At 40.5% G+C, this 14891-nt stretch overlaps 1 protein-coding gene across 1 annotated transcript in view; it reads right to left on the bottom strand.

Moving 5' to 3' along the window:
• Positions 1-4583: 4583 nt before the first annotated feature.
• The window catches only part of CPVL (carboxypeptidase vitellogenic like), a 75046-nt gene continuing 64738 nt past the window's right edge, over positions 4584-14891 (bottom strand). Inside the window, exon 12 of the mRNA XM_065399627.1 lies at positions 4584-4706. Within this exon, the coding sequence (XP_065255699.1) occupies positions 4584-4706 (123 nt within the window). The remainder of the gene's footprint in view (positions 4707-14891) is intronic.

Genomic DNA, 14891 nt, shown 5'->3' with positions numbered 1-14891 from the left:
GTTTTGCCCAGAGTAGCACAATCTTCTTATCCACTGGAGACAGAATTAGCCACTACCTCAGCAATCAGATACTCTGTCTTCTACTAGACTTGAACATATTTTTCACTATTTTTACTACTGCCACACCTCTGAAGCTCTATGATGTTCACACTTTATCATTTCATTTCTCTTGCCAGCACTTCTGTTTCCTCTGAGTTTATGGTTTTCACATGATTCTAGTGTTCTCTTCCAACTCTTCCTTTCAGTTGCTGCCTGCACTGACTACTTGCTTAAGTTGTCATGCCAACTCCCAAGCTTAGAATCTCAACTTGAGTGCATGCCTTTTTTCAAGCATAGACTTCAGTTACCAAGGTGCGTGAACAGAATACATGAGCGTGGGCAAACAGCTAAACCAGTATGGGTTTGGCACAAATTTCCAAGTATCCATTTCTGTTTCAGGAGTACTCTTTGTCATTCTTGCCCTAGTCCCTGTCATTCACGCCCATGCCACTGAAAATATGTAGATTAGAAGGGGACCAAATGGGGGGGAAAAAACCCCATACATCTTAGTGGTTAGCCACTGTTTTATTTTCCTCATTTAAGCAAAACTACTAAACGTAGCAAGTGACCTAGATAGAACTAACAAGAAATCCATAAGTGACTAGTTTACTCAGTCTCTCTGAAAGTCAGATCTTATTGAATTTGATTTACATTTTATGCGGAGTCATTCAGGATATCGGTGTATCAATTTTCCAAATACCCAAGTGAAAAATTCAAGAAAAGTACAGGAAATTAAAAAGGTGGACTTTTAACTTTTTTATACCCAGGTCACATGTAACAATTGTGCCTTGTTCCTTTTACTGTATTTAACTAAATGGTATGTACTGTAGGTTCTATGAAACAGCCAGTGTCCAAGATAAACAATATTTTGAATAGCTTTAATATAACTGATAGCAACATTCGCAGATTAGTTCCATAATGGAACTAATGGAATCACCATTTATAAAAAATGGTTAAAAACTGTTAAGTGGAAGAAACATGGAAATTCCATCTCAGATTCTCTGTAGCTCACTGGCGATTTCTATAGCCGAGCATGCGCTGGATTTCATAGGATCCACCTGCATTAAAGAAATGCAACTGTATTGAACTTTAGTATTTCATGCACAGATCTTTGAAGATGGCTATTCACTTTCATCACAGCATATTTCAAGCACGAAGTTTTAAAGCAATGCATTACAGTTCAAGGTTGAAACAGTGCTTAATAGGGTGACTTATTCTTTTGAGAAAAATACATTAGAGAATAAAATAAGCTGATTCAGCCTTTTCATAGTGGGTTATTAGGAGTTCACTTTTCCTCTAGTATATCAGACTAGAAGTCCTAGAATCATAGAAGATTAGGGTTGGAAGAGACCTCAGGAGGCCATCTACTCTAACTCCCTGCTCAAAGCAGGACCAACACCAACTAAATCACCCCAGCTAGGGCTTTGTCAAGCTGGGCCTTAAAAACCTCTATGATTGGAGATTCCACCACCTCCCTAGGTAACCCATTCCAGTGCTTCACCATTCTCCTAGTGAAATAGTGTTTCCTAATATCAAACCTAGACCACCCCCACTGCAACTTGAGACCATTGCTCCTTGTTCTGTCATCTGCCACCACTGAGAACAGCTGAGCTCCATCCTCTTTGGAACCCCCCTTCAGGTATTTGAAGGCTGCTATCAAATCCCCCCCCCTTCTCTTCTGCAGACTAAACAAGCCCAGTTCCCTCAGCCTCTCCTCGTAAGTCATGTGCCCCAGCCCCCTAATAATTTATTTTGCCCGCCACTGGACTCTCTCCAATTTGTCCACATCCTTTCTGTAGTGGGGGGCCCAAAACTGTACACAATATTCCAGATGTGGCCTCACCAGAGCCAAATAGAGGGGAATAATCATTTCCCTTGACCTGCTGGCAATGCTCCTACTAATGCAGCCCAATATGCCATTAGCCTTCTTGGCAACAAGGGCACACTGCTGACTCATATCCAGCTTCTCATCCACTGTAATCCCCAGGTCCTTTTCTGCAGAACTGCTGCTTAGCCAGTCAGTCCCCAGCCTGTAGCGGTGCATGGGATTCTTCCGTCCTAAGTGCAGGACTCTGCACTTGTCCTTGTTGAACCTCATCAGATTTCTTTTGGCCCAATCCTCCAATTTGTCTAGGTCTAGGTCATTCTGGACCCTACCCCTACCCTCCAGCGTATTTACCTCCCCCCTTAGTGTCATCTGCGAACTTGCTGAGGGTGCAATCCATCCCATCATCCAGATCATTAATAAAGATGTTGAACAAAACTGGCCCCAGGACTGACCCCTGGGGTACTCTGCTTGGTACCAGCTGCCAACTAGACATCGAGCCATTGATCACTACCTGTTCAGCCCGGCAATCTAGCCAGCTTTCTATCCGCCTTATAGTCCATTCATCCAATCCATACTTTTTTAACTTGCTGTCAAGAATACTGTGGGAGACCATATCAAAAGCTTGACTTTAGCAAAGCTTTTGACTAGTAGTCTTGCTTTAAAATAACCTGCTCTGAAATACCAGGCTTGAACTTGAAGTCAGCTTAAGTTGGTTTTCATTTCAGATTCAAAAAGACAACAGAACTGAAGATGGCTGGAGGAAAGTTTGAGCCAATGGATAGCTGTTGTGCATTATAGCTCTAAGGCCTTGGCTACACTGGTGCTGTACAGCGCTGCAACTTGCTGCGCTCAGGGGTGTGAAAACGCCCCCCCCCCCCCGAGCGCAGCGAGTGCAGCACTGTACAGCGCCAGTGTAATCAGCGCCTGCAGCGCTGTACGCTCACTCTCAGCGCTGCAAGCTACTCCCCTCGGAGAGGTGGAGTACATACAGCACTGTGAGAGCTCTCTCGCAGCGCTGGTGGCGCGACTACACTCGCGCTTCACAGCGCTGCCGTGGCAGTGCTGCATCCCAAGTGTAGCCAAGGCCAGAGACACTGATCCTCACAAACTTGCCTGTGAACTACTTCCTAGTAAGCCAGTGTACTCTTGTCTCAGTAGTGGAGCACCTCACTTTTCAACACAATGAAACTTCCTGCTAATTGGAACCAACACCAGGACTCTGTTTCCAGAGACCTTGACCACTTAAACAAAAAACATTCCTGTACTACCAGGTTGGAGGGGTAGAAAATACACACAGGAGGAGCGAAACAAACTGCAAAATGACCAGCAGAGATTGCCTGCATCCTACATCCAACAAGTAATAGGAAACTGATATAAAAGACACAGAGATAAACATAACCAGCCATATCCTTCATATAAAAGCTAGGATATTTTCACCTTGTCTGCTTCTTATTGTCCTGATATTGCTTTTCATGTAACTTGCACACGATTTGCTGCAGGAAAGGTTTTGGACTGGGAGGAGATGTCTTAGATGGGCCATAATCTTAAAAAAATATTGAGACCGCGGCTCTGTGAGCCTTCCTTGTTAATGCTGTTCAATCAAATAGATTTTAGTTAGAAAAGGAAAAGTTATTTACTTTGGCCCTGGGGCCTCTGGATCATATGAGTGGAGATAACCAAGAGCCAGGGAATTTAAACTGGACAAAGAACATCTGCAAATGATGTTTTGTTAAAAGATGTTATCCCAAGAAGCTTCAGTGATGGTCTAAACTTCAGTCTAGGCCGCACATGCTGCATCCTCAGGGCTCATTCAGAAATCCACTGCTTTTGTTTTCACAAGCAGCAAGGTATGGAGCTTGCTTCTTGTTGGTCTGAGGTAAGGACTTAAGCTGTTCAGCAGTACATATCAGAGTGGTTGGATGGAAACCTTTACTGAACTAATTTCAAATGGTTGATTTAGAAGCTTGGCCAGGCCTTATCTGGCTGCATGTTGTCCCAATTACTGTATGTTCATGGGCGGTGCTTGACTCCCGCATTTGGTGAGACTGGGCGTAAGCGCTGGAAGCTCCCTAGAAGTGTAGGGGGCACCAGCACCCGGACCGTGACCCCACGGTCTTTTCTGTGTCAAGGCCTGCCCCCGCTCAGCCTCCTCCCCTTGAGGCCTCGCCCATGCTCCACCCCCACTCTGCCCCAGGCCCTGCTCAGCCCCCTCTCCCACCTACGCCTCTCTGCCACCTCCCCCAAGGCCTCCCCCATCTGCGCCTTTCCCCCTATTCCCCTGAGGCCTCCCCCACCTGCTGATCATGCCTCTTTGCCCCTTCTCCAAGCCCCTCCCTCGTGCCTCTTCTCCCCATCCCCTGAGGGCCCCCCCCCACCTCTAATAGAATACATTCAAAATCTGGTAATTTCACTAGTCGAGGGATTAAGTTGCCTACATTTTTCCAAATTCTAAGGATTTTCCGGGGAGAGGGGGGAGGAGAGGGGAAAGGGAGAGGGAAGCTTACGTGACTTCAGAAAGTTAGATCCATGTTGTTCTCTCACAGCATTTTACCAATGGAAAATTTTCAACAAGACAGACCAAGAACAAGGAACATTTATATCCATTTTATTACTCTCATCCTCAATTTCATGATTTTTCCATATGGCAATATTTTCACTATAGTACATTCAAAACATTTCTGAAGCATTTGGCAAGGTAGTACATTTACACTGCATTTTAAGTTTTATTTTTGAATCCACTTGTCTTCCATCCTTCTCCAGAGATAAATCTGTCAATCATGTCCAATGATCTTTCAGGTTGGTCATAAGGTAAAATATGTCCTCCACCTCGAACAATTACCTTCAGGGTGCAAAGAAAGGATAGATTAGTAGTAAATCCTGCGCAACAAAAGTCAATTTTGCCAGCAAAAATTAATTAAAACTGGGTTCTCTCATGTACGGAGATCTTAGCGTGCAAGCTGAGTCAGAAGGATGATTCTTTCACTCTAGTCAGTAAAATATAAACACACATATCCAAAGTCAAAGTCATGTGATCTTAGACCAGTTAATAATAGGATCAAATAACTAACTAAGCCTAATTGGTAATCTTTGATATTTAGACAGGCCTATCATGGATACAGTTACATCATGCTTTGATTTGGATGCTTTGAGTCTTCACAGGGAAACTAGCAGCAGCATCACCACCACATTGTCTGTGATTTAAATTGACTAGTCAAATATTCATTCTACCGGCAAATGTTTAAAAGAACAGCACAAGTCTACATTGTATGATCTAATTTTGGAATCTGAATTTATTAGGAAACTTCGGGTCTTAAAATAATAGGTGCAATATTAGAATAATTCATTTCAACCAAACAGATGATGATAGATTATTTTCACGTTAGTTTCTAGTCCTCTACTTTTTGACATCTCATTAGACATCTTTCCCCTCTTGTGTATTCCAATTTTTGCTGAAATTCAGAAGAGAGCGCATGTGTTACTTTATTCTGAATTGAGAATTATTCTCATATAACTGAAGTGTGAAACTGTTTATATGATTCTGTTTTTCAAAAGCATCTTACGTTTTAGTGCATTCCCAATTTTCCTGTGTTCAAATTTTAAGACATTCCTTTTTCAGTGTATGAAGCTTGTTCCAGTTCATGGAGTATTTCTTCTTGCCCTCAGCCCCTCCCTTATGATATGCTAAAAGTAAACAACTCTTTGACAACATTCTGAAGTTATTCCAAAGAAGATCTTTTACTGGCGCCCACAATCCCAGTCTATGGTAGTCAAACAGAAAGTAGTAATCAGGGTTAAGTCTTGGCCATTATCTGACAAAATGACTTCTGTGCAGACATAAAGCTGGACCGAGGACACCTAAACGAGTTATTTGTATGAGAAAATACAGCCGTTGAATTTAAAACATGTTTGGCAACTGGCAGCTGTTATCTGGACTACATCTAAACAGAATATATAACAGCTAAAAGTCATGGTCTCATATACGTTCCATTGTGCCCTCGACACCTCCACTGCACCACTAGTCTGGCTAGAGTTAAAAGATCTGTCAGTATATCTATTAAGCCCTTCCCTTTCAAGATCATCATCATTTAGGTATAGAAATTTGCAGCATGGCTTCATAGAACCAGGACATATGGTTTGAATAAATATGCATATTAAATGTTGATTAACAATTACATTCATATTCCTTTTATCCCCAAAGGACCCTAGTGCACTTTAGAAGCCAGTTTATCAACTATACAGGGATCCACCACTGAAATACAGCAACAGCTTAATAGCACTTTGCTACCCTAAAGATCAGCTCAACAAGAAGTGAAGAATACCATCCTCCCCATTTGACAAAAATCCCTTTGTAGTTTCAGACGTAGGCAGAAGATAATGATCCAAATACAATTTTGGCCCATACAGCCCCCTCCTTTCAGGAGACGAGGCACGTGTCCCTGCTTAATTTGAAAGATCTGACTGGAGCAAAGCACAAGGTGGCCTGGCTTGAAGCTTCTGAATTTCAGTGATTTGCTCATAGTGGTTTCTGAAGCAGCCACTATGGGTAAGATTTTCAAAAACTGCCTAGTGACTTAGGCTGCTAAGTAGCTAAATTACTTTTGAAAACCAGATTAAGGGGCTTTTGAAAGTTTTACATTTACCTCAGACATGTACCAACCATTCATTTTTTTCAATTTTTACAAATTAAACCATAACAGCCCCCCTACAATTTCATAATATACATTAAACACAATAGCTAGTAAAGGCACAGCAACAATTATGAAGCATTAAGTAAGGTTAGCTCAGTGCAAGACTGCACACAGTTGCAACATAATTAAATGCATCACTAAATACCAAATGTGGACTGAAAGATTCTGCAGCTTTCTACAAAGCAGTGAGGAAAGTTGTCTTTATGATCAGTCACTTTTACTGTTGCACTCTACAAGGAAAGCAGAACCCACTAAGCTAAAAACATATCAAAATGTCTCACTTTTAAAACCTGGAATGATAGAAATCTGGATTAAAGATGAGCTGTCTTAAACAAAGAACTGCAAAATCTTAAATCTCAAAACAAGAGCTGGTTCAGTAAAATGAGTAAACAGCTACATCTCCCCTCCCCCCCTACTCTGCTTCTAAGAGATAAACACTGTTGGGGAAAGTAAACCAGCAGAGTTCACAGGCTTCAACTCTGACACTCTTGCAAGGAACAAAAGTAACAGTAGGATGCAGGATCTCTGCTTACATTTACTGTGACCCAAACTTCCTTTTTGACCTTGGTGTTATTAGTAAGGAGGACAGTGGCTGTAGAATGTCACTGTCTGGATGCGGACATTCAGGAATTCCAGTGAGGCTGACCTCTCAAGCATGAAGGAAGTTACTCTTCAAGTCAGGCTGGACTTGAGTTTGTTTAACCATATTACTAGTATGCATGCATCCTCACTCAATTGTAGTTTTATTCCTCCATTGTACTTGGGTGACTCAATTAACAGATAACCTGAATCATGACATTTTACATCTATACTGCTATCATAGGGTATAACTGCAGCTTGAGTAGACATAACCGAGCTAGCGTGAATTGATTTAGCTTGGATATTGGAGCAGCAAAGCTGAGCGGCACATACTTACTCATGGAGCTAGCCCATGCTGAATTACCCAGGGCTCTGGGTGGGTTTGTATAGTCCATGTTGATGTGTGCACTACTTTGGCTTCATTACTCACTGCTAGATTAAAACTAGCCTCAGGTACATCTAGTCGAGTTGCAATCACACTATGAGATTGTGTATAGGGATACCTTAAGATCCTTGAGTGGAGAGTGCAATATAGACGCAAACAGTTGCCACCTGCAGTACATATACACCCAACTTAGCACATATAAGTACAAGCACTGGTCTTGAAATTGTTCAGATTCTCTTTAAATCCAGCTACAACATTTGACCGACAACCTGCCATAGTGAATTCCAAAGGCTGACTCCCTGCTGTGTGAACTGGTGTTCCTTTTCCCTTTATATTTACTTTCCATTAAAAGTGACCCTTTTTTAATAAATGGGACAATATAAAACAAGAGACTGATCTTCTTCCTATTTACTCCCGACTCCAATACCTTGGTGAAGTCCCCTCTGGTGAATCTTTCAGTCGCTCCATATCAGCACCCCACCAGATCTGACAATCTCAGTTACCCTTCTCTGGCTGGACCTTTTCAGTACCTACAGCAAAACCTTGTTCCAGTAACGGTTGGTGCATTTGATTTGTTGGGGGTTACAGAGCAGACCTCATGGGAGGGACAAGCACTTGAGGGCTTAGGATGGGGATCGGGGGTACAAGGAAGGAGCCAACTAGTGTACTTTGCTCAGTTAAGGAATGGGTACCGCATCACAGTTCCTTGGGTTAGTGGCTTCCAGAAGTCAAGGAATCATTGGCTGAACCTTGTAACTTTTTTGGGGACGTGGGAGAGAGCCATTTCCAAAGTCGTCCTTACAGTCACCACTGGAAGTAATTCCAGGGCTCAGGGAGAGTGAAGACGGTAGAATTGTTTTGAAAGAAGTTAAAAGGAAATGAGTTACCCTTTGATTTGTTTCCCAGATTTTACCAACATCTGTAGTGACAAAATTAGTATCCTGGTTATCGCTGTGATACAGAAATAAAAACTCTGTCCTCCAGAGACTCCTGTGTTAAAATGCCCCAATTGTTTTTGCTCCATTTTATTCTTTGCTGCTTTCTTTGTTGGCTAGTAGCTAGTTAAATTTAGACAAGTGGTTCTTTGTGGCTTAGTCTAGGATATCAATAAGCATGTACAATTAAACCAGTGAGGGAAGTACTCCAAAACAGATGTGAACAGCCCTAGACATAATTGGGTGGGTAATCTGCAGGAAGCACCAAGCACAGAAAGCCAAATCTTTTCTTGCTTTTAGATCTCTGGCAAGGCAGCACAGTTGGCTAATAGTTGGTTTTTCAAGAAGCCCTGTGGCTTTTTGGTAATGCTCTGCAGTGTCACGCAGGAGACCAGCTGGATTCCTTATGTGGATTTATTTTTCCCTGGCTGGATTGTACTGCAGAAGCAGCATGCTCTGTGTTATCAGTATCTCAGACAGAACCTATATTGCAGGTGTGGCCAAACTGCAGCTCTTTTATAGTTAAAAAGTCACGGAGCCCCCCCCCCCATGCCTTCCCATTCTCTGACTACCAGACGGGGGTGAGGGGTGGGGGTAGAGCTCGGGGCTACTGCCCTGCAGTGTCGTGATAGGGCTAGGGGCTTCTCCCCTGCAGGAAAGGGATCTTGGGGCTTTAGACCAGTGCTCCCTCCCCACAGGGCAGAAGCCCCGAGACCCCTCCCCATAGGGCAGAAGCTCCTAGCCCCACCACTCCACCGCAGGGCAGAAGCTGCAAGCTTCCCCTACACCCGCCAGTCTGGTAGGCAGAGAATGGGGGAGGATTTGGGGGGCTCCAGGAAATATTTCAAGAGAATTTAAGCCCCGGTGAACCCAATAGTGTGAGAATGAGACTAATAAAAAGAGAAGCTCGCACATGCGCATTACATCAGGAAATTGCATCATTCTGTTTTCAGCCCTTGTGCTGTGCAGACCTCATGAGTTCGCGATCTCCCTGCGTTCCGCAGAATACAGGCTGTGTTTACTGTTCGCAAGTCACATTTGAATAGTTTTAGATTTAAGTGGTGACCCTACGTTAATTTCGTGGATGACAATGACATCGTCAAATGTAAGAAACGCAAGTATGAAGAAGAAAACCAAAGTTTTAAGCCAGAACAGGAGGAAGATTTTGCATTCACTGCTAAAGGTGGCAAACCCCTGTGCCTTCTCCGCAATGCATTGCTCACTCACTACAAAACGAGCAACTTGAAACATCAATACGAAACGAATCACAATAACTTTTTGTCTAATTACTCTCCTGAATCAGAATTAAGGAAAACCAAGTTAACCACATTAAAATTATGCCTAAAATAAACAGACACTATTTTCGGCATTCAGTAAGGAAGCTGACACAACAACTGAAGCTAGTTATGTTGTGTCATGGAACATCGCTTGTGCTAAACATTCATACTGTGATGGAGAATCTGTTAAGAAGAATATTGCAGAAGTGGTTGCAATTTTAGATCCAAGTAACACAAAACTTCAATGACTACTAAAGAAAATTGCTATTTCACGCCACACTACAGAGAGGTTCATCTCCCATATCAGAGCTGATGTTGCAAGCAAGTTGCAAAATGATCTAAAGAATTCTCTAGCATTCAGCCTAGCTGTCAACGAATCCACAGATATACAAGATAAACCACAACTAGAAATATTTGTTTGCTGTGTTTCCGCAGATGTAATTGTGAAAGAAGAAATGTTCTCTCTGTTAGTAACTTGCTCTCTCTCTCTCTCTCTCTCCCTCTCTCTCAAAAAAAGAGTAGATTTACATCAGTAAAGGAAAGGGAATAAGGGACAACAGATAACCAAAGTCACCATACCTCAAGATCAATGGTATCAAAAGCAGTGTCTATTCTATGGCAGCATTAATGGACACTAGCTATTGATATAAATACCATTTATATTTTAATCTTGCTGCTATTTTCAACTGTGAAAAAAAGAATAAAAAAGTTTAGCAGCCTTGTGTGTGTGTGTGTGTGTGTGAGAGAGAGAGAGAGAGAGAGAGAGAGAACACACACACACACACACACACACACACACACACACACACACACACACACACACACAGAGTCTCCTTAGCTAATTTTAGAACAAGGGAATTCATGGCTGGCCAGTTTGACCCTTCCTCCCAGCAGGGGTCACTGCAGCAGTTCTACACATTACAAGTACTAAGCACAGTGCATACTATACATGTTATTACATAAGCTATTTGTTGTGGCTACACTTGTATTTTATAGATAGGTCATCAGCTGCATTGCTTGCATTCCAGTACGACCATCGTTCCAGGAGCAGAAGATTTCCTGATTATTGAGCCTATGATCCTGGGAATCTGGAGTTTCTAAGGCTATGTCTACACTAGCACTTTTGTCAGTAACACATATGTCGCTCACACACCCTGACAGACATAAGTTACACCGAGAGAAGCGCTGGTGTGGACAGTGCTGTGCCAGTGGAAGATGCTCTCCCACCAACATAGCTACTGCCACTTGTTGGGGGTAGTTTAATTACGCCAAGGGAAGAGCTCTCTCCCGTTGCCGTAAAGCGGCTATACTGGAGACCTTACAGCGGAGCAGCTGCAGCAGTACAACTGTGCTGCTATAAGGTCTCTAGTGTAGACATGGACTAAATAAATTGAGGGTTACCAAGAACTGTATTTGTGATTTAAATCCATCAATATTAAATATCTAACAAAAATCCTGAGTAGGCTTAATCTATTCATAGGACAGTCTATCAATGAATTATAGTTGGGTAAATAATATATTTTACACAAATACTGGTTGATTTCTAAAATTAATTCACTTCACCCATGATCATACTGACTTTATCGTCAAAAATATTTTTGAGACAATAGTGCCCAGCAGCTCCAATCAAGATTCAGGCCTCATTGTGCTAGGAGCCCTACAAACATAAGACGGCGTTCTTCTTGCTTGCAGTCTAAGGTTGAGAGGGGGATACTTTGAAATATATATTAAAAATGTGCACACTTTTTTGCATTAATTCCATGAACATTCCAGTAATCCTGCCAACCAGCACAGTTATTTGTGAAAGCAAATTTTGAAGTTAATTTTAGTATTTGCTTGCATGCTCACCCAACACAGAAACTGCAAAATCCTGTGACCCAACTGACCAACTGCAGCTAGGAAACAGCTAAAATAGAATATTCAGAATCAGTGAAAAAACTGACATGAAAGGAAAAATTTGGAAAATAAAAGAGAAAAAGACATTGCGACTTGCTTATACAGATTCCACAAATAGAGAGTCTAAATTAATTAGTAAAACAAATTCACTGCAAATTATTCACTCAGCACTAATACTGTTGCACTTCACAGGGTGTTAAGAACAATGCACAATGTTGTGACGCTCAATTTTAGGATAGCCCAAGAAGCCTCGACTATTATTGTCTTTGGTGACAGCACAATACACAACAAAAAGGCAATTTTCTATCCAGCAATATCTGTGCAATCTCTCAGAAAACAGTGGGGTTGCAGGTGGATAAGCAGAATCTGACCCAACAGAAGTGTACTGGATGTTTGATTGGATTTATTTTTATTGATTAGGTGTTTTCCTAAAAATATGGTCTAGTTCAAACAGAAATTAATTCAGGGAAGTTCTATGGTAGAAAGTCAAACTAGAAGATCACAATACTCTATTCTAGTCTTAAAAATCTGTGAATCTACAGATAGAGCTACAAATCATTTGTCACATTTGATTTTTACATTAAGAGGACAAATACTATTTTGTTTTGATCATATGGGAGTCACTTCTGCTGTGAAATAGATTTCACAGACTGGAACAGGCCACTAGTGATAATTAAAAATTCGGTTAAAAGGGGGAGAGGGGTAGGATTAAGGTGCTCCATTTTTTATTATAGCTCACTGGTTTCTTAATTTAGGAAAGATTTTTCTAGGACTGCTGATTCAATGTATATTGTATTACCTGAACAAAGAATTACATTGCTCAGTTAGGGTCAGTCTAATCTCACTCTGTAATACAGATAACAGAGTTTCTCAGTAGTGGATTCATAAAATAAATGTATGCTGTACATTCGAGTTGAAAGAAAAGTTACTGAAAACTAGAGTCTAATCAGTACCAAACATGTATACATCAATGTATCACGTATGTGCATGGGCACAGATTTAAGAAGAATCATCAAATATTCAAAGGGATTGCACAATGCAGATATTAAATCCAGCCTCTCTGCAGTTTTTTTCCCCATGAAGAGTTGTCCCTGTGCCTGACAGCAGGAACACAGATAACAGATTTTTTGGTTCACTGGCAATTAAAAAAAAATTAAAAAAATCAATACATCCATTTTGGGTTGAACAAAACAGTTCATTTCAATTTCAAGCTTAACATTTTTCAACATTTTAAAAATAAAACTGAAGGAAATTTCTAAATGAAAAGTCATTTGGAACAGTAAATTGAAATATTTCATTAAAAAAAAGTTGTAAGAAAACATTTTGACTTTTTAGAATTTTGCTTTCTTCCACGGCTCCCAACATGAACAATTAGGCAAAGCAGATGTGAATTTGCAACACATTTCAGTGTTGCTGAACCTACATTTTTTTCCTCAAAAAGAGTTTTGTCCCAAAAAATTTCACCTAGCTCTAATCAGGAACCTAGTTCAGTTGCTCTTCATGGCAGGAAGCAAGTGTTGTCTGCAGTTTAACAATTATCATAACAAAACCAAGTTTTTCTTCCTGAGAACTAGCTGTCCTTGGTAATAATTATCCCAAATCTATTTAGCAGTTTCTTTCTTCCATCAAAAACAACCTCTCCTTCTTTGCATGTTTACTGATATTGCTTACCACAATACAGCTACAGCAATCTATAAAATCCTCACAAGGACCCCAGATTCAGTAACATGCTTAAGCAAAAGTTTATCGAGTACAATGGGTCGTAAGATTTAAGTACTTTGCTGAATTGAGGCCAAATACTTTTAAGTCATATCAAACAGTCTGTTTCTTTAGTAGTACTCTTACATTTTTAATTATTCTGATTAAATAATTTTTCCTGCAGGACTTGGATAAAATCAAGGGTACTGGCTTGGATTTTATCCAAGTTCTGGCCAATAGACATTTTAACCTGTGAGTAAAAATTACTGGCAAATACACTAAGGACTTGTGAAATTTTTTCTAGACAATGGAGATACAGGGCAAGAAGTTGGGACGTAAATTGTCCATCTGGATAATGATGTTCCCGCTGAAGTTGTTACAAATGGTTACACGAGGGCTCTTTTAAATTTTTTTTAAATGATGGGACAGATCCTCTGAAATCATGAGGACCTGATTCCCCCATGCGGAACTCATTTTTGGTTTTTGCTCTTCGGTTTAGTAGATTTAAATCTGTTCTTGCTAAGAACAGCTAAATTTAGTGAACTAGAATTTGGAAGGAAATTAGGATTACATTTTCCAGGTATAGTTATATAATTCCCATAGACTGAAAAAGGGCCTTAGCATGGGTGTTGCTTCTGTGTTAAGCTATTAAAATTTAGATTTAGATTTTAAAAGCATTGTTACCATTTTATTTTTACATTTATCTACGTCTAGAACCACATCAGCATATGATAAAATTGTAACTATTCCCCATCTCTGCTGTGTCCTCGATTGGGATTTCCATGAGATTCCCGTAGTCAGTCTTTAAAATACTATAAAAAAAGTAGACACTTAAGAGGTGTGCAGACTCATCAAATGTGATCAGATCCATATTCTTACACATATCAGTGGGTTTCAGTACCCAATATGAATGTTAAGGGAAGTTATTTGTTCTGCCCCAAACACCACACCACAATGTGCTGATTTCACATCTTCATTGACTTAAAGCTTTGGTGTTTGGTGAAACCTACATAAATTTTCTTTGAGATAACTACAAGAGTGAAGCTAATTTATAAAGTCTATTGTCCTTAGATCTTCATCCCCTCCTTTCCTTGTCCAGGACCATACTATAAAAATGCACCAGTTTAACTAGATTAACTAAATCTATTTTAAAATCTAGTTAAACTGGTGCAAACACCTAGACGTATACACATTTAAGCTAAACTGATTAAGCAACTTGTTTAAATTGGTAAATCTTAAAATTGGTCTCTTTAAATTAGGGGATTCCATTAGTTTAAATCAGATATATTTTAAAAAATATATTTAGTTAGTATAACTGGTGTGTTTTCCTCCCTTTTAATTAATAGAAAGGATTCACACTGGAGTCTAACATACTATAGTTTAAGTTAAGAATCAGAGAGCTTGGCAGAAAATAAGGTTTCATTTTTGGCAGAGACACACGCTTCTGTTTTATGCGACTAATACCAAAGAGAAAGTCCATCATGATTATAGTCCATTTTTTCCATTACCACACACTTGCTATACGTAAGGAGTCTACAGATCCAAGTTCCACAGAGAATGCTTTTG

Source organism: Emys orbicularis, chromosome 2 (assembly GCF_028017835.1).
Source record: "Emys orbicularis isolate rEmyOrb1 chromosome 2, rEmyOrb1.hap1, whole genome shotgun sequence".
In the NCBI taxonomy this organism is placed as follows: Eukaryota; Metazoa; Chordata; order Testudines; family Emydidae; genus Emys; species Emys orbicularis.
The sequence above is the reverse complement of the archived record's forward strand: the minus strand, read 5'-3'. Positions and strand labels throughout refer to the sequence as shown.